Consider the following 26,004-nt stretch of genomic DNA (forward strand, 5'->3'; position numbering starts at 1 on the left):
AGTAGCGGTTGTCTTTGACCGCCTCTCTTCTCGCTGCGGTGATTGTTGTGCCAAATTACGCTAATTCAATTACGGAAGACCAACTAGCCCAACAATCAACTCTTCGAGATGCCATTGCATATGGCTGCTCAGTATCATAATTCGTGTGGCTCGTTGCGTCCCTAATTCTGGCAGAAGATCCTTGCAATGGCAGCCCAGCCCAATGACACAAAAGGTCAAATTGAAGTTTAATCCTCGCAATGGCAGCCGCGTTTTTATGGGGGTGAAATGCGAAAACACTCGTGTACTTAGCTTTAGGTGCACGTTAAAGAACCCCAGTTGGTGCAAATTTTGCGAAGTCGCCGAGTACGGTGGGCCTCATAATCAGATCGTGGTTGCGACACGTAAAACCCCCTAATGTAATTTTTTTTAATTGACGTTTACGAAATGACCTTTCCTGTGCGCTTCTCACTTGATATTCCTTGAGCCAATCAACAAGGTGATACGGCGGCTATCTAGTACCGTAGCCCCATATTTAGGAAATGGCAGATGCATTGAACGGGCTTCTGCACGCTATCGCTCACGTTATTTTTCAAGCACTAACATCACAATATAACTGTCGAGGACCAGAAAAAAAAGTATTTTGTTTCGAAACGCCTGCACCACCACATCAAGTTTTGTCATCTTGATGAGAACGCAAGATTGCATCTTGCAAAACTTCCGCTTCTCGGAACAAAGTTCAAAACACGTGACCTCTCGACAGCCAATAAGAAAGTCAACATGGCAGGTAATGGCAGCCGTGAAGCCGCCATGTGTGTCGAGAATGGAGCCCTAGCTAGAACGCCTTGTCAGGCGAGTAGGTACACCCCTGTTTATCTTAACCCCGTGGCGCGCACATGACTAGTTTACGTTTTTCATATCTCATAAGCTACAGCGCCGCCATGAGCTGCACGTGACTCACCTAAAGACATTAGTTTTCATTTTTTTTTTCATTTATTTACATAGAGGCGACAGCAGTGACGTTTCTTTAGCTAAGCAGCAAATGACGGGCAGCGGTGGTTGCGAGAAGCTGACCTTATCGTGTGGCTGAATATTCCAGCGCTTTCGAGGCCACTTCGGCAGTGATAGATGACGGCGCTGACATGCTACACCAGTACATAAGATATCGCAGCATGCCACGCTTCCTTGCTAGGGTAATTAGCTGTTCGAATCAGGAATGACGCAAGACTTGGCAAACGTTGTAGCTCCTGCAGTCTAGTCCTGTTCCCGTCGCCACTTTTGCATTGTTGCAGTCAACGACGCCTTCGGGGCTTCAAGTAAGGGAACAATATGCCCAAGTCTGTTCTGCTTATCCTGTCGCACGGAGCAACCGAGGTTGCGTTCGCAGGGACACGTTATGAAGCAAGCACGCTATGTGTATGTCAGAACGCCGCAGCAAATAAATGAAACTTGTGGTAGAGCCCGCACGGGTCCTAGGAACGTTCTAGGAACGTGTTGCACTCACCCGCACGTCTTCTTTTCACCAGGGTGGAGGAAGCGCAATTTGCGCACATGGTTGTAGACATTACGCAAGATATCTCTTATAAGTTCCACGAGCTAGGAAAACAAGCGCAGCAGTAGGCAACATGGAAACTACCGAGACGTGCGAGGACGAGTGGTCTGGAGGCGAGCCAAAACAACCTTTTGACTCCTAGCCGCGTCGTTGTCAAGTGTAAGGTCAGACTTTCTTTTCTCTAGAAATTGAATAGTAGTAGACAAGCAGCATATTCGTGAGTATTTTTTAAAGCAATGACACCATATTTTTTATTACGAGTAGTGGAGTGCAATTGAGACAATTAGAATGAGGAGTTGCTACGTAAATGGCCTATAGTACTAGGATGTCTCGGTGGAGTCTCAAATTGTGTATTACATTTACTCCAATTTAACGATTACTAAATCTCTGTTCTTGGTCATATTGACGCGTTAGATGTTCTGAAGCATTATTCTATTACTTTAGCTTAAATATTTGCCTTTAGCGTCCTTTCATGTAACTGAACAAGGCACTCTCAAACAACAATTAAACACGGCTGCAGAAACTACCGAAAGGTGGCTTCCCGAGCTTTTAGGGGGCGCCATAAGAGCATAAATTTTTAACTCACCGTTCTTTCATTTCTCTTAACCACGAATCGCAACGTACAATGTTCCTTAATGTTGTCACGGTCCCCCAGAGTTCTGCGTTGTGTTGATTGTCGTTTCACAGAGCAAGTAGTTATCGCTGTGAACTGGGTTTCTGAAAATGTCGCAACAACAAAATCTGTCACCGTTCGGCTTCACAAGCGTCATTGTTGTGAACACTAGAGACAATGAGAGCCTAATGTTACGCAGATCCTTTGGGCAGCGGAAATAAGTTTAAGCCAAGTGTTTCTATGGGCGTGTTTGCGGGGAACGCCGGTCTTCTTTATCAATAATTTGCAGCCGTAGAGCACACAACGAAGTTGGGCGTGTTATCACCGGGAAACGCCTCGCTCACCATGACCTTGTCAAACTTCAATATAGTGGAATACTAACCCGTGTCTCTCGCGCCGACAGCGCACAGAACCGGGCTTGTCCTAAAGAAAAGTAGTAGTTCCACCGAAAAGCGAAGCATTCATGGCGATAGCAAATTAGTGGACATCTACACTAAGTAAGCATAGCAGCTTTATCGGCCGTATAAAGATGTAAACATAGGCATACGAACTAAATTAACGAGCGTGGTGTCCCGCGCGCAGAAGCAAACATGAACACATCTCACTCGATGACCACGCAAACTCGCTGTCAAAACCCCGTGGTGAGTAAGCGCGGCAGCAGCAACGAGCGAACTGACCTTTGCGCTGCCGCTCGCATCATCGAGAACTATAGGCGAGAACGCTGTGCGCGGCGGACTCTGTACACATCCCAGATGACTTTCAAAGCACAGCGGCCCCGGCGGGCGGGTGCGGGCGCACGGGCCGCCCGGAGGAGAACGCGCCCTCCCCCCCTACCTACCCTTCCTCCGGGGTCTTGCGCGTGACGGAAGACGGCTCGCTTCCTCCCTTTCGTGCGCGAGATTGAGCCGCCCGCGATCTCCGGCTCACCCTCGCAAGCTTCCACTCGCACATACAGCATACGGCGCGCGGCGCCAAATTTATCGCCCTTGCACTTTATGCTGAACATCACGACGACGCCGACTGTAGAAATAAGCTCGGAGTGTGCACATAATCGCAACAAAAACATTTTAACGTACTTTTTTGCAGTTGTAAAAGTCGCCATCTAATTACACTGCTCACTCGTCATGCGTGCGCTGGTCTTGTAAGCCATTCTTCGCTGCCCATACATCGACGCCGCTCTTCTGCAAGCAAGCTATTCCGTTATACACCAAGCTTCCTCAGGCATCGAAAACGTTCATGTGTGCTTGGTGCTTGTACCGGTTTACGCAATCTCCCGGACCGCTCCATCGTACGATACAGTAGCGAGGACAGCGAAATTTGCAGGAGGCAGGAAGACGGCTTCTTTTTAAAACATTTTCTCTAAAACTGGAATGACCTACATCAACTCATTCCATCACCTTCCGTGCCCTGCGACATCTAGCGATTACACCCACTTTCACTTCATCGTACATTACGGGACATACAGTAATACGCGAGCACATTTCTCTAATTCAAGCAGTCCCCTCTTACAGCATGTGGACTTGGATTTGGCACCGCATTTCCTTACTTTTTTTAACGTCGCAATGCGATCCGAGTACGCAGTTTGCGTAAAATCGCTCCAAGGTACTCACGCACTTCAGTTCAACAATCTGCTCGTATACTCTTGGCTTAACTCGGCATGCTGTGGATATCTTTTTGAGGCGTACGTTCCAGAGTGTGCCCGGCGGTCACAGCTACAGGTATCTGCGTATTAACTGAACACCACCTAAAGCAATTATAGTTTGTCACTAAGTACGACTGGTCTTCCAGGCATCTAGTACAGAGAGGCGCCACTAAAGTTTCACGCGAATGTGCCTCTTTCATTCTGCAAGTGAATCGCTCAGAAGCCCCAATTTAAGTGTGGTTATTCTCAGCTACGTTAAGTACATGTTGATACAATCTCGCAATACAGTGCGACTATCGCAATAAAAAGCCATACTTATTGCGACAACTTTCGTAATAATGAACATGTTTCCAAATTTTCACGAGGTGCACATCAAGCATGATGTATTTGCAATCTTCAAAACAACTCAGTACTAAGTGAAAGCCCGAAACTAATGCCTTAGGGCCAAACATTACTACCGTTATGCTTCTTTGTGCTTTTTGTATTGCATATGCGCCGCAGTATGCGGCGGCTGCGCGTTTGCAAAGCCAGCTTGTACAACTAAGAATTACAAAGTGGCGTGTGACACCAGTTTGCAGGCTTGGTGAAATGTTGTGTGAGACAGCTGTACCTCCACGGACAGCTACTACACAAACATGGATAGCCGTGCTTTCACCTGATTTGCCCTCTCAAGTGAAGGATTTTCATTGGCAATATCAGTGGGGCATTCTACCTACAGGAGACAAGCTTGAACGCTGGCATATGGTAGCGAAAGATAAATGCATATATTGCGCACAAACGGAGACCAACGGGCATGTGGTAAAGGAGTGCGTTGTAGCCCGCACCTTCTGGAAGCTAGTTCCAAGAATGTTTGAAATATCCATCGTGCGGTCACCACACCACCGAGATCGGTTTGCCATTCTTGTTTACTACAGCGCTAGCTACGTTCTGTGGTGCTTCCGCAACACTGCAGAACGATCTCGGCAGTCAAATAGAGCAATGCACCCCAGAATGCGGAAACCACGGGTGATGGTATGGGGTCATCTTGAAGAACAGTTGTTGAAACTCGGTGAAGCCGAGTTTCTTCGCCGCTGGTCTACGCGGTACCTGACCGTCTCCCGAGGCAAAGCCTTTGTACAGCTAGAATAATGCTCAATTCTGTTTGCCTGAGTTGAGAGTTTGTATTGGTATGTGCCCCAAGTGTCTTTCATAAATTCGAGGATGGCAATAATGGTTTTGCGTGGACGCTGTAATGATGTTTTGATGTTGTTGTGTGTGGCAAAGCCAGTGTCAAGCAGACACCATTTATTATTTCATTTGCTAATCTGTTTTGTTTACATCAAGTACGATATATTACATGTGCTGTACCTTATATTGTACTTTACGTTCATACCACAGCTGTATGTGTGCCTACGGGTGAATAAATTTCCTTGTCAACTTCAATAAACACCAACTTCAGCCAATACTTTTGGTATACTCGCACCTAGTGCTATTCCAGACCGTTTGCACAATGTTAGCCAATTCGATCAGCACAACTTATGTAATGCGCAAGCGCATATTTTGCCTTTTCTCATTTTATTCCCAAATGTAGAGCTGAGCCGTTCGGGAAGCACCTTTGGGCTGAAGACGACAACGTCCACGACATCTACGTTCAAGCCAGTGTCCCATGTAATTTTCGACTTGGACGGGCTCCTTTTAGGTAAGTCAGGATCAGCGAAGTGACGTAAACATAAAACCAACTAGGCAGTACGTACAAAACGTGGTAAAAGCTGATGCCGCAGTCTTTACATACATCTTTTGAAGATGCCATTATTCATGGTGGCCACAGCAGGACTTTAGCTGTCGGATAAAGAAGACATCCGACTTACCAGAGAAAACTATGTCACTGCAAAAAAAAAAAAAAAGAACTGTCCATGTTGTCGTGTTGTGACGACACAACGGCACATTCCACTACGAAAAATGATCACTGCGTCAGAACGTCCTGTCTACGCTACAGTACGTGCAAAACTGCGGAAACTTTTTTTTTATTGCGAGTCGTGTCATTCGGTAGAGTTTGTAATTATCACTTCGTACCCATATTTAAGGCCGTACTTTCTACCCTATTTTTGGTTCTTGAACCTTCGAATTCTTAGTGTTAAACATATGACACAATCCAAGATTCCGCTGGATAGTAAAAGTCAGCAGCACCTTTGGGAAGATTGCAGGCAGGGCAGAATTTCATGTGTGACTTGGTGTCTAAGTATTAGTAACCTGCGCCATTCTAAAAACAATGATTGACATTGATCACTAATAAAAAAGCGATTTCCCTGACGTCGATTGAACTGCAGACGCTAACAAACAACCCAAATCGCCAAGTTACAAGTGATACCTGGAGAGTCGCAATACAGTATGCCAACAGGCATAGTTCATTCGGAGTACCACGCCAGCTGCATGTGTGATTTAACAGCAGCACGTGGTTGTGTTGCTGCGCACTTCATTGAAAACTACTGCGCATTGACTTGAAGTTAGCTGCAGACTTCTGCGCGATGTGTAAAGTGCATGCGTGATCTTCCTCTCGATGAGCTCAGTGATTTCTTTGGCGTTGCTTTAACATGTTCGTGACTCGAAATTCGGCAGTGATAAGGCTTGTCAGGGATGACCACTTTAATTCAAGATTACGTTGTTGTTTTCTTTTCCTATTTGCGCGCACCGCTCTCGGCACCTGAAGACACGGAGAAGTTGTACACGGGGGCTGCAGAGACCGTGGCCTCGCGGTACGGCAAAAAATTTACCTGGGGCCTGAAGAAGCGGGTGATGGGTATGCCTGATGACGATGCGGCGCGCACGATTGTCGAGGGGCTCGGCCTGCCCCTGACGCCCGACGAATACATGGCGGCTGTAGACAAGATATACAAAGAGACCTTCCCCAACGCGCACCTCATGCCAGGTGAGTGCGGATGCGCGCACTTACGCAGCGACGTTGTACTCGCAACGTTGTCACTATTATGGAGGCGCGACATGTGCGCGAGCCACTGCCGTTTACGGAACACCAGTGGTGCAGGTGTGATCAGGCCATAAGCAAAGCCTAATCAATCACCGTAAATTGCTTCTGCCGTAATTTTATCAGCTCGGCAAATAGGAAACTTCACCCTCCTCTTGTTAGCATCAGTGAGTCTGCGCCTCAGAATGCCCACAGTTTAATAAATGTGAAGTTGAGGCTTGCGCGGCGCGTACACGCTGCATCGAATTACTTTGTGGAGTGTGAATATAAATCGTGCGCATCGCCGTGAGTTGCATAATTACTAACCGATTCTCTAAGTTCTCCTTCCAATAAATTGAAGTTGTAACTCTTTGTTTTCGTCAGATTAATTCGTGAGTATAGCTACAGGTTTGTCTTGTGCCTTAAATTAGCAATGTGAAGGTGGAGTGTCAGGAAACGATAAAATGGCACGAGAAGCGGCACCACAAGCAAAGCAGCCTTCTTTCCTCCTCTTAAACTGGCGCACACTCTTCTTATTCAAATATATTTATTGCAAAATACCCAGAATTATCTCCAGGTTCAAGTAGACTGCTTGCAAAGAAACACTCAAACACAAATAAAGAATAAATAGACGCACGCTGCTCAGCAAAGTGATCATATGCATGGTTGTACAAAATTAGGAATGTTTCACTTCGCCAAAGCAGGTTATTCGCAAGCGTACGGCCGCCGCGAACGCGTACAGCGAGCATCGCAAAGTAGAAGCACGGGCGCGAACGCGGTCGCGGACGCTGCATTGATGTCGACGGTGGGACGCCTGCTGCACCACAGGGAAAGCGCTAGTGCCAGACATGCAAAGATACGCTACGTGCAGTGCATGCGTAGCGAACATACTAACGTCGAAGCACAAACGGAAAGTGCGCGAACGCGTTCGCCACATTGACCTCGACGGTGCAGCGACTGGTGTGATACAGGAACGCGCATTTGGTACACAATCAAAATAGAGACGCCCCGAACATGCAGAGCGAGCACCGAGGCGTCTGAGCAAAACGCCTTGCACGAAGGCGAGCTTTTTCGTGGAAACGCAACATCTCGCACGGGGCGATCTTTTCGTATTGTTTCACGCTTGGATATTTATTTATGACAAGATTTAACTTGAAAGGTATGCGCTGTCGGTGTTTTGTTTCGTGACATTTGCTCATGGGCTGTCATTCTCAAAATTCCAAGGGATAAATTTTAAAGAATGTAAGCCGGATATAAGTTTTAAGATGGGTAACTAGTGTGAGGCTACTCATGAGAAGCCAACAAGCAAAATATGAGCGCTGTAGTGCCATATAGAATACTTCAAAGCCTCACACAAACGCAGCCGATATGAAGAGCTGGCAAGTAATCCTTGATCGAAAAATATTCTGGTGATGTTTGGCAACAGGAATATATAAATTCTGAATTTCTTCAGCAAATCTACAAGCGCCGACTAAATATGAGCGCTGTAGTGCCGTATAGAATACTTCAATGCCTCACACAAACGCAGCCGATATGAAGAGCTGGCAAGTAATCCTTGAGCGAAAAATATTCTGATGATGTTTGGTAACTGGAATATATAAATTCTGAATATATAAATTCTTCGGAAAATCTCCAAGCGCCGACTAATGCGTCTAGTTCGCCGTTGTTGACATCGAGCAATTTTAGATGGTAAACGCTCATAATGTCGAGGAGGTCAAGCAATCTTTATTATTGTTCATCGCAGAAAGTAACGCAAATGAAACGTCTTTCTGCGGAAAGTGATCGTTTGCGCACCATTTTTTACCAGAATTTTAAACAGCACATCAAACATTAAGAATATAAAATGAAAAACTGAAACGCCTTTTCTCTACAATGCTTCAATTCTTAGTTTGCTTATTCCTTTGCGGATATCTGAGCTGTGCATTCGGATCTAAGTTTAAGATGGGTAACTAGTGTGAGGCTACTCATGAGAAGCCAACAAACAAAGACACCAAGGACATCGTAGGGGAAATTACTTGTACTTAGTAATTGAAATTAAAAAAAAATAAACAATGGCAATGAAAGTGGATGAAAAAACAACTTGCCGCAGGTGAGGAATGATCCCACGTTTTTGCATTACGCGTGCGATGCTCGAACCAGTTGAGCTACCACGGCGCCGTTTTACCACCAACAACTGTCTTGGGTATATATGTGTTACTACTAGATCTCAAATATACTGAAATATAAGCAGGGTAATATCATTAAGCAATCTCGAAGATATAGTAAAAGAAGCGGAAGAATTTTATACTGACCTGTACAATACCCAGAGGAGTCAGGATACCTCGATTCGAAACGGTAATGAATAGGATACAGAAACTCCTCGATAACTAGCGATGAGGTCAGAAGTGCCTTGCAAGACATGAAACGAGGAATAGCGGCAGGAGAAGATAGAATAACACTCCATTTAATCAAAGATGGAGAAGACATAATGCTTGGAAAACTGGCGGCTCTTCATACGAAGTGTCTATTGACTGCAAATATCCCAGAAAAGTGGAAGAATGCAAACATTATATTAATCCACAAAAAAGGAGACGTTAAAGAATTGAAAAATTATAGGCGCATTAGCTTACTCCCAGTGTTATATAACATGTATACCAAAATAATTTTCCAACAAAATAAGGACAACACTGGACTTTAGTGTACCAAGGGAACAGGCTGGCTTCAGGAAGGGATACCCTGCAATGGATCACATCCATGTCATGAATCAGGTTATCGAGAAATCCGCAGAGTACAATAAGCCTCTCTATATGGCTTTCATAGATTACGAAAATGCATTTGATTTAGTGGAGATACCATCAGTCATAAGACATTACGTAATCAAGAAGTACAGAACGCTTACGCAAATGCCTTGGAAAATATCTACACTGGTTCTACAGCTACCTTAATTTTACACATAAAAGCAGGAAGGTACCTATCAAGAAAGGGATCAGACAGCGAGACACGGTCTCTCCAATGCCACTGCCTGCTTGGAAGAAGTATTCAAGCTGTTAAACTGGGAAGGCTTAGGAGTAAGGATCGACGGCGATTATCTCTGCAACGTTCGGTTTGCCGATGACAATGTTCTGTTCAGCAACAATGCAGATGAGTTACAACAAATGATTGATGACCTTAACAGAAAGAGTGTAAGAGTGGGGTTGAAGATTGATATGAAGAAGATAAAGATAATAATGAATAGCCGGGCAAAATAACAAGAGTTCAGGATCACCATCAGCCTCTAGAGTCTGTGAAAGAGTGCTTTTTCCTAGGTCAATTAATCACAGACAACCCCGATCATGAAAACGCCATTCATAGAAGAATAAAAATGGGTTGGGTCGCATACCGCAGACATTATCAGCTCCTCACGGGAAGCTTACCATTATCATTGAAACTAAAGGTGTACAGTCCGTGAATTTTACCATTGCTGACATATGGGGCAGAGACTTGGAGGCTGACAAAGAAGCTTGAGAACAAGTTACGGACCGCGAAAAGAGCGATGGAACGAAGATTGCTAGGTATAACGTTATGGAGGCAGAAAGAGAGCGGTTTGGATCAGAAAGCAAACGGGTCTAGACTATATTCTGATTGACATCAAGAGAAAAAAAAATGGATCTGAGCAGGTGACTTAATGCGCCGGTTGGATAACCGTTGGACCATTAGGGTTACAAAATGGGTACAAAGAGAAGGGAAACGCAGTCAAGGACGGCAGAAGACTAGGTGCAGCGATGATATCAGGAAATTCACGGGTGCTAGTTGCGATCGGTTGGCACAGGACAGGGGTAATTGGAGATCACTGTGAGAGGCTTTCGTCCTGCAGTGGACTTAAAACAGGCTTATGTTGATGATAATGATGACTATAACTAACCTTGGGAATGTTAGCCAGCGCCACCACTCACAAACCTTGGCGGCGTATGTGGAACATCATTTCTGCCGCAGGCGTCACGAGTACGTTATCTTTCTTGGGGAAGGCGACTGGTCAATAAACCCACACATGCTACCTCAAGGCATCATTGTTGCTGGATTCGAGACTCTCGTTATGTAAGAATGAGACGAAAGGGAGTTAACCGAGGGGTCCAACTATTATTAATCGTATCATGAGAAGCCAACAGACAGAGACGCCAAGGATAACATAGGGGAAATTACCTGTACTTACTGATTGAGTTAAAGAAAATTATAAATTAATGGCAATGAAAGTGGATGAAAAAACAACTTGCCTCAGGTGGGGAACGATTCCATGTCTCCCCGTTACGCATGCGATGCGTGCAACCATCTGCAACCAGCTTGTGAGATGATCCCCTCTATAATACTTTTGCGGTCTTGATGGTGTAATACATGTATAATAAAGGAAATAGTCCATGCACGAACGAGAGGTGACTTCATTGCACAAACTTAGATTGCAAAATGGCCGACCTATGCCCAACTCTGGCTCCCCGCGGGAGCGATATACAGTAACTCTAGCATGGCAAAACTGGTAGCGATATCTTATGACGCTCCGGGCAGCTGCAACGCATATGAGGTATTTTTGTTTTGCCTGAGTACTCTTGTCATCGGAAATGAATAAAAGGACTGCACAGTAAAGACAATGTTGTTTCAACCGCTTTACACCTACACTTACGTAGACTATCGCAGGTCAGTGCATTATTAACATTTTGTTCTCTTTGCTTCAACTATGCGTCACGACATCTCACTGCCAGCGATGTTTCTATAGTACGCTTCTATGGTAACCCTGTATTCCACCAAGGCTAGTACTTTTGCGGACACGCTGAAAGTACCTATAAGATGGCAAGGTAAATCTTTTCGATAGATACAGAATTGGGGACCAATCATTATCTAATAGAGTGTCGCAAAGCATTCACAGGTGTGAGCAAATCTATGTTGCACGAAGTGAGATTTCATTTTTATATTTCGAAAAAGCGTTCGATAAGGTCCCCCATGGTCTCTTAATAAAGTTATGCCGTCTTAACATTTATCCGTGTCTTCTAAGCTGGGTTCGAGGGCTTTTAACTAACCGTCAGCAGTTCGTGCACGCTAGCTCACACTCTTCATTCTTAACACTCGTGTTTCAGGCGTACCTCAAGGTACCGTACTTGGTCCCCTGCTTAATGTACATCAATGACGTGCCTTGTAATATTTCTTATATCCGACTATTCACAGATGATTGTGTGGTTTACCGAGCAATTACGAACCCCATCGACCATTTCGCGTTTACAAAATGACCTATCGCGCATACAAAACTGCCGTAAGACTTGGCTGATGTCATTATATGTATATAAAACCGTGATGTCTATTCATCGTCGTCGTTATTACGATATGCCTAATAATAGCATAAATAACTTGTAGATTGCAACAACTTATTCATTCAAATATCCTGGTGTGTACATCTCGCGTGTGTCCTGGTGTGTACATATCCTGGTGTGTACTTTAGGTTATCGACACCCGTAACCTTTTCCTGGCTACTCCCTCTAATAAACAATTTGCTTTTCTGACTTTTGTGCGACCCAACCTGGAGTATGCCCATGTTATTTTTTACCACCACTACAATAACCTTATTAACGCCCTCAAGTCGGTTCCGAACCGCGCGACACGAGTTGTCCTGTCAAATTATTCGTACAATTCAAGCATCTCAGCACTACAAGCCCAAATAAGCTTACCATTATTAGCCTCACGTCATAGAATAGCACGTCTTAACCTTTATCATAAATTTTTCCATTGTTTGCGTTTTAACAACCCGTAAATAAGAAGAGCATATCGCATTGCCCGCACCAGTCACTCTAACGCAGTATATCCCCCACAAGCCCATAACATGACTTTTCAGCAATGATTCTTTCTGCGCACAACACGAGACTAAAATGGCCTGTCCACCGAAGTTGCCACTATCATCGACCCGCTCTTATTCTAGCGGTTCATCGAAAATATCCCATTGTATCATTTTGTATCTTTGTTTGTCGTTAACCACCCACTCCCTCATGTATTTCCTCTACAATAGACCTTTGAGGAAATAAATAAATAAATAAATAAATAGTTAAGTTATTCACATTTTCTTCTGCTTGTGTTTACATAACATGTACTTTCAGCAATGTTGTTCATGCGGTGGTAGCGTTTATTCCTGAAAGTATTACAGTTTGTGAGATCACATTAAGCAGAACTTTAAAATATTATGAAGTCGTAAAATTTCACTGCTGGCTAAGGCATTATGAGAATAGAGAAAGTATAAGCACTGGTGTGGTTCTGCATTATTTAGTTCCCGAGTTGTGCGGAGGCCACGACGGTAAGTACAACATGCTGACACATGTGTCCTTAGTGGGGTTATCGTGCAAGGATTAGAATAAAATCTTGATATTTCATTTACCTCGACGTTTCTACATATTTCTGAACGAAGTCAAACTTCCCTCATCATCAAAGGGGTTCGTCAGGAGTGAAACATTGATGATCGAAATAAACTGCACTCTTAAACAGAAAACACTCTGCGACTGCAGGGCAACCGTATTAAGATGCAACTTGCTTTCATGTGCAGGAAAACGTTGCAATTTTTAAACGACAGAAACGATATGACCCCGCACTAAGCGACATGTATCAGTGGGCAATTAGTACATTTCTTGTAACAAAGCTGATATAAGATTCACTGAAACAAACATGCGGTTTTGCTTTTGCCATTAACATTGCCAGATCGGTTGGACGATAACGCCTTTAGCAAAGCTTGACGTAGTTTTGTCACCTTGACGTGAGGCAGAGTTGCCAAGAGGGAAAGCTTATATCCATCGAAGAACCAAAAGTAAGAAACAAAAGAGTCTGGCGCCATGCACTTATGGCGCGGGACTGGAAGAGAAGCATCGGTAGAAGGGGGAGAGAGTGCACGCGCTACGTAGCTCCCCATCCGTCGGTGGGCCTGGTGACATGAGCGTGATCGTGGCATTTTATGGCGGCTGTTTGAAGTGCAGTAGTTAGGGTGTGGAGGTACACGCCGTTCCATCCGGCACCAGGTACTGCGACTCATATGGAAGAACTGTCACTTATGCGCCCCAGAACCACGTGCTACATTCAAGTCGCCTCTGGATTAGTAGTCCCCATTTTCAAGCTCCTTGACCTCATTCAATCGCGCGTTTGCGCATGCAAAACACTGAGTGAGTGCTCTGGTACAGTTTGTCCCCAGGAATCTAAAGGTTACTGCGTGAAGCAATTTACTTTTGCGAGTCGTAGCACTGCTGTTCGTGCTGCGCGTAAAACAAGCACGTGTAAGGTATGAACCGATAGCATTTTCTTGAAATATGAGTGGCATATTGCAGGTCGGCAACCTTCCAATAGTGTTTTAATTATTGAAGGGGTATCGATGCCTTCGGATGTCCCTGTACTTAGGTGAACATTAAAGTGCTTAGAACGACAGAAAGCTGAGCTAGTTGGTAAGGATTCATTATGGAAAAAAGGTGAGGCGTGCAGACAGGACACAAGAGCAGAGAAGTGGACAACACGAACGCCGTGCTGGTCTGTAATTTTCTCATTCTTGTTGAAAGCTCGTTACCAGGCTAACAAGAGAAACGCAGCGATCAAAGCAGCGCTCTTTTACCGATTATTTGCAGGTGCTGACAGACTTGTGCGCCACCTCTACGCGCACGGCATCCCCATGGCCATCGCGACCAGCTCCAAGCCGGCCACATTCGACCTGAAAATGATGCGGCACCGCGAATTCCTGGCCCTCTTCCACCATGTGGTCTGCTCGGGCGGGGACCCGGAAGTTGAGCGGGGCAAGCCGCATCCAGACATATTCCTTGTCACCGCTTCCAAATTCGACAAAAAGCCAGCGTCGCAAAAGGTAACAGAGGCATGTGAATATAAGAAACAGAAATCTTCCGGGAGCAGTGACGGGCAGTATCGACGATACATGTATCTTAGACACTATCTTTGATACTCTTTGGGTATTATGTATCCCTGTCATGATACGTCCGGTAAGACGGGTATTAGTGTCTGTATTTCGGATGCATGAAAGGATGTATTGTGTATATTAATGGGGGGGGGGGGGGGGGGGGGGCTATCACAACATGGCTGTGCGAAGCTATAAAGGTTGGCTTCACCCGACCTCTCAACATGATACAGCTGCCACTAAGCCACGCAAATACAACCAAAGGCGCCGACATTCATTTATCTTTCCCCGAGAGTCCTCCAGCAAGAGCACGCGGAAGAACTCCCAAAGGTAACACTCCGCAAGCGGTATCTGGGATATCGTGCAGAGCTTCCTTCTTGACGTTCTTGTAGTTAGATGGCGACTCGCTAGCTGGTCAGCAAGCAGAGTACCGACTCCCATCAATTACAAAAGCGACGAGCAAAAACCGCTGACAGGGCAGCGCATAAACAGCTTTCATATTAAGCAGCTAAAGCAACCCCAGTAAATTGTGTCGGTATGAAAATATTATTCTTTTCATCAAGAAAGGCAGAAATTTCGAAATGCTAACACACATTTCATTTGAATGAAACAGTGTTGGTCGGTGTTACAAATTTCCAAGCAATCATTTTTCTGCTTACGTGTTTGCTGGTACATTATATAGACCTATAGAAAGATATCTGCGAATGTATCGAAGTATCTTAAGATACAAATGGAAGGTATCGTATCTGATACAATATTTGCCTTAGTATCATGTATCTGAGTCTGAAATAATTTTTGCCCGAGAATCTTGCATCCTATCGCGATACAATTGCAAAGTATCTTTGCCCGGCCTGTGCGGGAGTAACATATTTCGCCTTATTTTATGAATCTCCGAAGGCATAGGTATACTTCACCAGTGGACTGACTGATCGTAACATAGCGGTTCGTGCAAGAAAACGTCGGGTTGGATGAGTCTCATCCTACAGACAACGGAACGCCCCGAGGCACAACAATTTCGAGTTTCACGCGTGCTGTGGCAAGAAGTTTCTTGTGGCGAAAATGTTTCTCGAAGTGCGCGTTAACTTCCTGCTGTGGATATCTATAGAAACATCGGGATTTCGCAAGCAGCTTAAAGCACAGAAATGACTGTTTTAGGAAATATATCAGCACTTCAGCAATGGCTCTCAAGCCATATTTTGTGGAGTCCGTTTTAATTTCTGCAACACAGCGTCTCTCCGAAGTCCTTAGGAATCTCTCTGATCTTTCAGTTTTCTTTCTTAGACATTGTGGCAATATTTAGGGAGGAATTTGTAAATATACATCTTCCTTCGACAAGAGCAAGCCGTACCGGCAATTGCAGACAAATTTCCGACAACGCAAGCAATATTTACAACATTTAGCAGCGTGGTAACCGTTGGGCCAACGTTTTCGACTTCGGAAACAAGTCGTCGTGTCATCGTGCCGCCTTGTCGTTAAGAAATTTTGTAATTTTTCCGAGCATTACGTTCGAGCAAAATACATCAGCTCTCTCGCCAAGTGTGCTAGAGAAAAGTGGAACTGAATAGAAATCTGGCCTTTTGCATGCCAAAACGACATTATGATAATGCACGCCTCACATCCAGACTCGAGGCAAATTTCGCCCCCTTGGCCTCTTTTACAAAGCCTCTATGTCTGTGTAAACAAGTGTTTACTCTTTTTGCTCCCCCCGAAATGCGGCAGCCACAGCCGCGATCGAACCGTTGAACAGGAACTTTGCCGCCCAACGCAATAACCACAAAACTACCGCGACGAGTTATCATAGAAAGACCTATACAACACGATTATTCACTAAGCCATTCTGCAGCGATCCGTGGGACTGATACTGCAACGAATCCAAGAGCGGCTTGATTTATGATAAGCGGACAATGTTAGGTGTGGCACCAAGACACTCGCGACATTTCCAGACCTCATGAATTCACTGTAGAGGCCACTCGTGTGCCATTACACTAACGCTATTGTTCTATCGCACTGAGCTCAACTGTAGATCGATTGATCGACTGATCGGTTGTCGAACTATTTCGTATAATTCAGTGATATTGCTCGCATGCATTTCTCGGCTATTCATATAATGATGTCAACAGTACTTAAAAAAGACTTGCGGACGGTCTGTGCAAAGCTGTTTTCTTGATGTTGCCAGAATTTCTTGCATGGGAATATTCGCCATATTATTGCCAAGAGCGCAAGGAACGCTTTTTCTTCTTGCATTTCAATAAATAGTTTTTCAGTATTTGGATCATTTTTGTGATAATGAGGATTTGCTTATGTTAAACGTGCTTGGTCGGAACAGCTATGAGACATCCAATTTTGTAGCTTAACATGCGATGCTTGTACAGAGAGGTATACTTACCCTTAACTCTCTTCCACAAATAGGCCCCATGCACACGAACTTCCTCGTATATTTAAAAAGCTTTCTTTTCATTTTGATAGACAACATATGTTATAATAAATGCGATGTGATGCGAAAGTCGCGAAATAGAAATGTGCAGTCATTCTAGCCTGGACATCGTTGTTCATTACAAATCTACCGACCGATATCCTTAACTAGCACTATTTGTAAAATATGTAGCCTATAATGCACTCTCAGGTAATAAATCATCACCGAGTCATAAGTATCAGCACATTTTGCTAAAGGAATATTCTTGAGATACATACCTGTCTGGATTTCTTCATGATATTGTTATCTCCTTAGACGCCGGCTTACAAGTCGGTTAAACTTTTCCGAGACTTTGAAAGCTTTCGACCATGTTCCACACCATTAATTTCTTTAAAATTATTGAAAGGTAATACCATGATGTAATTGCATGGTAAAGTGCTTTGTTCTTTCTCGGACACTATTCACATTCATTCATAACCGTGATTGTTCTGTCGTCCACGTAACTCAAGGTGTTCTTGAAGGCAGGTTATCAGTCCCTTATTATTTGTCCCCCATTTTCTATAAAAGACATCTTCTCGTATTTTTTCCCTTATTACATTATTCGCAAGTGACAGAGTGATTTACCCTAACAATTGCCATGATGCTCACTGCATAGCGTTACAAAAAGACCTTGACGTACTGAATAACCAATGCTTTTAATTTTTTTCATATGCCAGAACATTATCTTCCGCTAAGCACATTTCGAGGTGAGAAGTACTGAAACTATAATAACTATTCAGTTGAACTCACTAACACATACAACTACCTTGAACTCGATATACCTAGCTTGAACTCGATTTCCGGTGCAACTTATCATGTCACTACCACGTGGATCATGTACTTGCATCTGCCAACAGCTGATTAAGACAGCTCAAGCACCGCCTCGAGCCTTTTCCGGCCCACATTCGTAAACTTGCTTACATTTTATTGATCCACCTAAAAGTAGAGTATGCATCTCTCATCTGGGACCTGAAGCACGCTAAGATTGGTACTAACATAGAATGCTTGAAAGAAAAAACGTGCCGTACAATTCATTTACTCTGACTACTCTTGTTCCACTGGTGTCACTGCTCTTAAAGCACGCCTTGAATTGTCTCAGCTGTCGTGAAGGCGTACAGTTTCTCACCTTTCACTCCTTCGCAAGCTTTATGACCATCCAACTCGACCTGACGATTGCATCCAGAAACCCACAGCCACGTTTACACGCAAAGCCCATAGCAAACGCCTGAGGTACAAAGTGTCCTACATGGTCATGTGAGTTATTTCTCGCACTATCATTAAATGGAATAATACACTGCCACCTATCGCCGCTCAGCCTGACATCACACTAATTTGAGAACTAATACATACTTTGACCGAAGGCTAATAAATGTTTGTGATCGATCTTTAGGTTTAAATTGGTCATATCAACGCATGTATAGTTGTCTACATGTGTGCGATAACTCCACTGAACGTACCATTTATCCTGTAATAAGGGATGTGTTTATTTCGAAGTTTTAAGCCTCAGTTTGTGACACTCAGTGCTTTTTTATTCAATAGTTCTTAGTCAGTCATTCCGTAACCAGTGCTTTCTATTGTCTAGTACGCAAATCTGTCTCGCGAGTGTAATTAGATTCTCGGTTGTTACTTATAAAGTATTCCGGATACCTTGCAATTTTATTTCATTTGTGTTTTGCTTAAGTTACTCTACGTAATTTAATGCTACTAAATGGATCACTGTGGTTCTGAGTGCCCTTCTTATGCCATTCTTCCAATGTAATGCCCTGATCTCGGGGTCTTTAGAGGTGTTCCTGAATAAATAAATATATAAATAACCAAATATTACATAAATAAAAAGAATATTCAAAGGTTAGGCAGTAACACACAATACAGGTTTCACAAAAGCGCGTACAAAGATATAAGATATGTTGAAGAATAACATTTTGTGCCAAGGGACTTAGCTTTCTGACCAGCAGGTGGCACTATATCGCTACTGTACATAACTTGTCTTGTTCTCATTGAGACTCTTCGGATATCTAGAGAAGAAAGGAGACTGTTATATGCAACTTTTTTAGACATTACCGGGGTGCATAACAACGTGCACGACAAATTTTGTGGGACATACTTGCAGGGGAAGGAATAAGCATCGATTGCATACAGCTTTGAGGTACATTTACCTAGAAAGTATCATTTGCTTGGATTGGCAAGGAATGAGGAGCGAGGAGAGAGCTCATATCGCCAAGTAACTGAGACAGGTGCGCCCTCTGTCCCCATTGTTCTTTATGATGTACATCGTAAGGATGGAAAACACGCTAGAAGGTGTGAATATCGGGTTAAATCTATCTGCAAACAGGCGGGCATAAATGTAGAGCAGCAGCTTACAAATTTGTTTTATGCGGACGACATTGTGTTGCTAGTGATGTGCAACATCTGGCTAATATCTGCGGACACGAAGGCAAGAACATAGGACAAAAATTTAGCGTTAAAAAGCGCGCTTAATGACATTAAAGCAGTGATCAGACCGTGTCGATACAGAGCCAGGAATTACCTCGAGTAAAATATTACAAGTACCTTGGTGCATGAATAAACGAAGGCAATATATATATGGAAACACATGGATTGTTCTTCACTCTGTACTCGTGTGTGTGTGCTGCTAAGCCTTTAAGCGAAACACTAACTGAGAAGGGGAAGAGAAACGCGGCCATAACGAAAGACAGAGCGCTATGGGGATAAAATAGGCTCCGGGTTATGTGGAAAGGTATAATGGTTCCGGAACTTAGATTTGGAAATAAGGCTGTTTGCCTACAGTCAGGAGTACAATCAGTACTCGATGGCAAGATTAGTTCAGTGGACATCTCGCATCGTACGCTCACAGGAAGACTACAAATGAAGCTGCGGAGGGTGATTTGGGCTGTATTAGTTTTGGAGGGACGGAAGCTCAGCGCAAGATTGATGTTGAAGAACGATTGACAAATATGGAAAAAGTGAATGGGTTGCATGAGTGTTCAGGTCTTTGTGCAGGAAACACATTTACTCTCATTGGGGGAATGAATTTAGGAAGCTTAACAGCAAGTATGCGACCGGTGTAGGAAACAACACGGGAACAAGGAACGTCAAGCGCAAAGTCAGAAATGCAGATACAATCTCATGGCCGGCGGCAAAAGAAGAAAAAAGAACTTGCTGAACAGTAACATCACGTACGGCCGCCAGCGACAACACCCGCACGTGACGTAACCGCACTAACCCTTTAAAACTAACATGCCGAGGATGACGAGGCCGCCTTTGACGAAGATAGGTCCTCCTATCGAAACGTTGGCCAGCCTTTCTGAGGCACCTTATCCCAGTTTACAAACTTTATACCACAGTGTGCTACTCCATCTGTCAGCCCCTTTCTTGGTATTGATATACCTAAGGGGAAAATACGAAATCAGGAATGAAACAATTTTTGATAACTCAAAGGGAAGTTCCTTAGTATCCGACGCGAGATCAGGATGCCTTAGAAAGCGTAGCTATAAAGTGAGGTACACCAAAGAAGAAAAACAGGTTGCTTGCTGCGGTAAAGCTAAGTAAACCCTGAAACATGTTTTATTTTTTACCCAGCTGTCGGTTTAGGCTCCCCTGGCCTCGTTGAAGCTTCTCCGTTCAGGGATATCAAGGGGAAAGTAAACATGTCCGCAATAGAAATTAGTAAGAGGCGATTGGAAGATTGATGGAAGAAAAGTAGGGAAGCCATAAACAACCAAGGTGTAGAAAAACGAAGTTTCCAGTATGGGTTCAGAAAGTGTTATGCGGAAATTCTGTCTCTGTGAGCGTGTGTGTCTGTGTATGTGTGTATGTGTATGTATGTGTGTGTGTGCGTGCTTCTTTTTCAAAGGATAGGCTGGACATTAGGCAAAATAAGATCAAGAGCTTCGTGGCGAAACACACCACCCCGTTTCAAAGGGGACGCTCATAGCATCCATCCATGCACGTAGACGTGATGCAGCAGGAGATAATTCAGACGCGGCCACAAATTGTACGATTGGAAAGAGGAAACCACGTAATTGGCGGAAGAATAAAATAACGCAGGCTATAGAAGAGCATAAGATGGCGTCTGGGGATCATCGAGAAGCCAAACAGTTGGGATTAGACAAAGAAGTGTTCCCTAGGTGGAACACATACCAAGAAGGAAAGACGTGGCGAGTGAGCTCCTGCGAGAAAAAAAATAGATGCGCAGTGAACATTGCGCGGATGCCATTCTCATCAGAAGCAGAGGCACCCAACGAGATTCTGGAAACGTATAATAGCGCTCGCTGCTCCAACTAAAAATGCACAAACGGCCATGAGGCTCAAAGACAGTAATATCTTCTAATACGATGCGATGTGGTACATCATAGCTGTTATTAGGGATAACTTGGGCACGAAAGAAAGCGTAGTTCAAGCTCAGCCAGATCTAGCAACAACAGAAAAGGCCGAGAGAACAAAGTTTTGCACATAAAACATTTACTGCAAGAAAGCAGTAGAAAATGTCCTCAGCAGCAGGGCAGCAGGACATGATCAAATACCAATAAAGCTAGTCGAGAACCTCGGTCCAAAGAGCAAGACACTGCTAACTAATGCCACAGAGGAAGTAATTAGAACGTAGAAAATACTGGTTGTTTGGCGTGAAAGCAATATGAACCTCATATACAAAGGCAAAGGTGAAAGGCGAAAATCCCGCTTGCGACTGGCCAGGATAATAACTTGCCGCATCTTAATGTTGTGCTGTGCGGTCTCCTATTTTCTTGCATAGACACATGCTTTACCCTATTTTAAATGTACGACGTTAGGATGGATAGTTGGGCGTGTTGGTTAAGCATGATTTCTCACTGAAGAAACACATAGTGAAGAGCCCGATGCACAAGAAATATACGACGTTAGGATGGATAGTTGGGCGTGTTGGTTAAGCATGATTTCTGTGTGTGTGTGTTTCTTCTTTGTCCTCCGTCTTTTTAGCGCCTTCACTTCAGAAAACTATTTTAAATGTTTTGTTCAATATTTTTATTTCCACAGGCCACCAGGTCACAATACAAAAGTGGTAGGCCATCCTTCTGCTAGCATAAAAAATCTAAAGTTTTAACCAATATTTTTGCGTGCCATCGTTGTCAAACTCCGCGGTCTTTCTTTACCTTTTGTATGGTGCTTACCGTCTTGTTCGGTAAGTGGCACATAAACTTTTTTTTCATAACAACACGTTCTCTACTCGTACTTGCAATTATCGTGTGCACCTTGGCCCACGTTCGTGTCAACATACTTAACGAACAGGCATTTGAGCACTCCTGCCACCCGTTTCTTGAATAGAATTTTCTATCTATCTCAATTCTCAAAGAGTAATTTGAGGCTGCGCTTTCCTTGCTTCATAAGAAGCGGACACCTTCTTATCCTGCCCTATCTTATTTGTGGCTTTGCCATGACGCCAATGCCAATCGGCCCACCAGCATTTGCTTAACTTTAAAGCCAAGCAACCTCTCTAGATTCAGGCACAGAATGGCTTTTGTGAACGCTAGTGCTAGTACTACTGCTGCTTTCGAAGTTCCTCGTACTATCGTGTATTTACTGTGACCTCAAGTTTCATCTGTGTTTCATTGTAGCCATGTTGCGATTCTCCTTTATTCTCAACTTTTCATATTTGTTTAAGTAGAATGTTGCATAGCTTATATACCTGTAGAAGTATTCTCACAGCTAGTTGGGCGAGCCTGTACAATTAGATTCTACCTACAGCGCGAACCGAACGTGTCAAGGTGTCGTGCCGCTCTTCATTTGTGTGCACTTGGTTTTTCTCGTGCTTGCGGTGCTCTTGTGCTGTAAGTAAGAATAAAAACACTCCAGAGCAAATATTCTTTCCTTACAAAAGTCCGCGTTTCATTAAACGGCGCGGTGTTGTATTATATACGATTTCGAATATTAAATTTATAGTGTCTCTGCTACTTGTGGACTACCAAAGTGTATTATTCTTGAGCATCCGTACTGCATAAAGACGTAGTGTTTTAATGATCTAGAAGAACCTGACACCTGTTATTTTGCAACCCAACTTGTACGTGCAGGTCCTCGTGTTCGAGGACTCCACCATGGGTGTCACGGCTGCCCTCGCTGCCGGCATGCAGGTCGTCATGGTACCTGACTCTCGCATGGATGAAGACAGCAAGCGTCGGGCAACCACTTGCATCAACACGTTGATGGACTTCAAGCCCGAGCTCTTCGGACTTCCGCCATTTGAGGACGGCCCCAGTGCAGGTCAGTACGGCCTTTTATATGTGAATCACTTGAAACAATCCACATCAAGGGTAGTAATCCAGAAATACAAAGAGACATGCAAGCCTATTTCACATTGACACCAGGAAATCTTATATTACGCCTTCCATCTTTTAACTTTGGATTGACAGCCAAGGACGGTTGCAGAAGGTTTTGTAAGGATATCACGTGGTACTTCTGAATGCTGCTGATTGAAGTGTTGATCCTTGATGCACACGGTGCAGCACATTTTTCACTCTTTTCTCTATCACAAACTTGGTCACCACTATGGTTTTGTGTACATCACGTATAAAATAAATAGGCTTCTAACGATGAATACGTTTTGACGAGCACTACGATAAACATGGCACGAGATACAAACACTGCTCAAGCGCAGTGTCGTGCTTCTTTCTGGCCCCTTGTTCATCGTTTTTCTTCGATAGTAGGGAGTATTACTCACACAGCGTTCAATACTGTTATCGAACACTTTCTTCCGGAAGCGCAATAGTATGAAGTGGACCTAGAAAAGCCCTAACGGGGAAACAAGAACAGATATATAGTCATACTTTGTGCTACCTGACTGCAGATATAGGAGTGCAGGAAGTAGAAGCGTTAGGTAAGGGTAATTGTTAGTGATTACTGATTAGTTTCGTTCGAGATGGCTCTCAATTTGAAGTTAGAAAGAGCAAAGTGATTCAGTAGAAAACAGGCCAGGCTAGGCGTAGTCGAGGTTAAAGCAGATGAAATTAGCATGTTGCTCGTAAATAAATAGACAGCTTTAGAATAGGAAGATAAATACATAAGATAGAGCTGATGAATGAACGCTTAACCTGACAGATGTCAGAAGAAGCAGTTGAAGTGGGAGGTACGGCACCGAGCAGAATGGAAGGAAGCTCTGTAATTTACAATAAAGAAACCAGAAAATGTTAAAGTGTCTAACTCAAGAGATCAGATAAAGCATGCATAACTGTGAAAGTAGATAAACAAGAAGAAAGTAGTTCCTATTAAAAAATTATAACATCAACAAAAAATTTGGATGCAGTAAAAGAGTGGACACAGCACGGACTTGGCATATGAAATAGCAAAAAGAATCCAGTGAAAGAAGAGGAGGACAATGTCATCAGCAGTTTCTATGGTATAGTAAAGCTAGCAGATTACACCTATACTAAATGTATAGCACTCATAGCAGCCACGCAACCTTGATTAGAAGTAGTGACAAACAGGATAGAGAGGGCCCTTGTGTAACAAGAGATGACGTGAAGGGTCTTTGCAAGACATGTCTTGCGAATTGGGTTGGGGATGATGGAATAACAGGCACTTTAATGAAAGATGGCGGAGATACTGTTTTTTATTTGTTTGGGTTGACATGCGGCATAATTTTAAATTGCTCGCGGCCATTTATTTCCAATGCCTCACGACGTCAAGTGTACCAGAGAAGATGAAGAATACCAACATTGGAATAATCCATTCGAAGGAAGACGTCCGAAATTTAAAGATTTATAGGCACATTAAGGAAATGAGATGTTTTCTTGAAGTATTGTATGAAATATTCACCAAGGCAATTTCCAATAGAATCAAGATAACAATTGACTTCAATCAACCTAGAGAACAGAATGGCTTAACGACCTCAATTTTCAATGGATCACATCCCTTTGATCATTCAGGTAATTAAGAAATCTGCGGAGTGCAACAAAGTTATCTAAATGGCTTTCATATATTATGAAAAGGCAATTGATTCAGCGAAGGTACTAGCCATCCCGGAGGCATTGCGTAATAAAGTAGTACAGGAAGTATGCGTTAATATCTTGCCATATATACATAGGCTCCGTATTTTAAGCCTCCACAACAGAAGTGAAAGAACACCTACGAACAAAGATGTCACGGAAGGAGACAGTCTATCCAATGTTAATCACAGTATGCTAAGAAGAAATAGTGAAGCTATTAGATTGGGAAGGGTTAGGAGTTTTTGTCAGCCGCAGATGTCTCAACAACCATGGGTTTGCAGATGACGCTGTCCTCTTCTGGAATACCGGTCATGAATCGCAACAAATTATTCAGGGCCTTTACCGTGAAAATGTAAGATTAGGGTTGACGAAGAATATGCAGAAGAGAAAAAATAGTGTTTGACAGTTTGCCAAGAGAACAAGAGTTCGTGATTGTCACTCAGCCTCCAGAATCTATGCGGGAGCACATCTGTCTAAGTTTATTACTCACAGCACATCCTGATCATGAAAAGCAACTTTACAGAAAAATAAAAATGGGTTGGAGCGCATACGGCAGGCATTGGACAATTGCGTCCAGTAGCTTACCGCTATCCCTGAAAGGAAAAGGTACAGTCATCGCATTCTTCTGGTACCGGCATAAGGGGTAAACGTTAGGTGGTCAACAAAGAAGCTTGAGAAGGAGCTAGGGAACGTGGAAGGTTAGGCGTATGGTTAGGATACACACAGAGAGCAGTATGTTTCAGAGTGCAAAACGGAATAGTATGTATTATAGTTGATATAGAAAAAAGGTTAAGTTCAGTAAGTCATTCCTGTGCGTTGTGAAGATAACCGCTGCTTCCTCAGACTTATAGAATGGGCGCCATGGAATCAGAAGCGCAGTCGAACAACGTGGAAAATTAGCCGGCACAACTTGTAATCAGGTATAAGAAGGCAGGGGAAATTGGTGGTCGCTGGGAGAGGCCTTAGTCCTGCATTGGACACAAAGATAGCCCGATGATGATAATGT

The 26,004-nt window shown here is 43.7% G+C and overlaps 1 protein-coding gene across 3 annotated transcripts in view; it reads left to right on the plus strand.

Moving 5' to 3' along the window:
* Nucleotides 1–26,004, plus strand: part of LOC126538796 (uncharacterized) — a 51,237-nt gene that overhangs the window by 11,955 nt on the left and 13,278 nt on the right. For 2 of the 3 annotated variants that reach the window (XM_055074992.1, XM_055074993.1), the window contains exons 5-8: nucleotides 5,357–5,464; nucleotides 6,473–6,691; nucleotides 14,314–14,546; nucleotides 23,088–23,277. In XM_055074992.1, the coding sequence (XP_054930967.1) occupies nucleotides 5,357–5,464; nucleotides 6,473–6,691; nucleotides 14,314–14,546; nucleotides 23,088–23,277 (750 nt within the window). The remainder of the gene's footprint in view (nucleotides 1–5,356; nucleotides 5,465–6,472; nucleotides 6,692–14,313; nucleotides 14,547–23,087; nucleotides 23,278–26,004) is intronic. The other variant, XM_055074994.1, reaches the window with a different exon arrangement.

The sequence above is a fragment of the Dermacentor andersoni genome, chromosome 8, assembly GCF_023375885.2.
Source record: "Dermacentor andersoni chromosome 8, qqDerAnde1_hic_scaffold, whole genome shotgun sequence".
Taxonomy (NCBI): Eukaryota; Metazoa; Arthropoda; class Arachnida; order Ixodida; family Ixodidae; genus Dermacentor; species Dermacentor andersoni.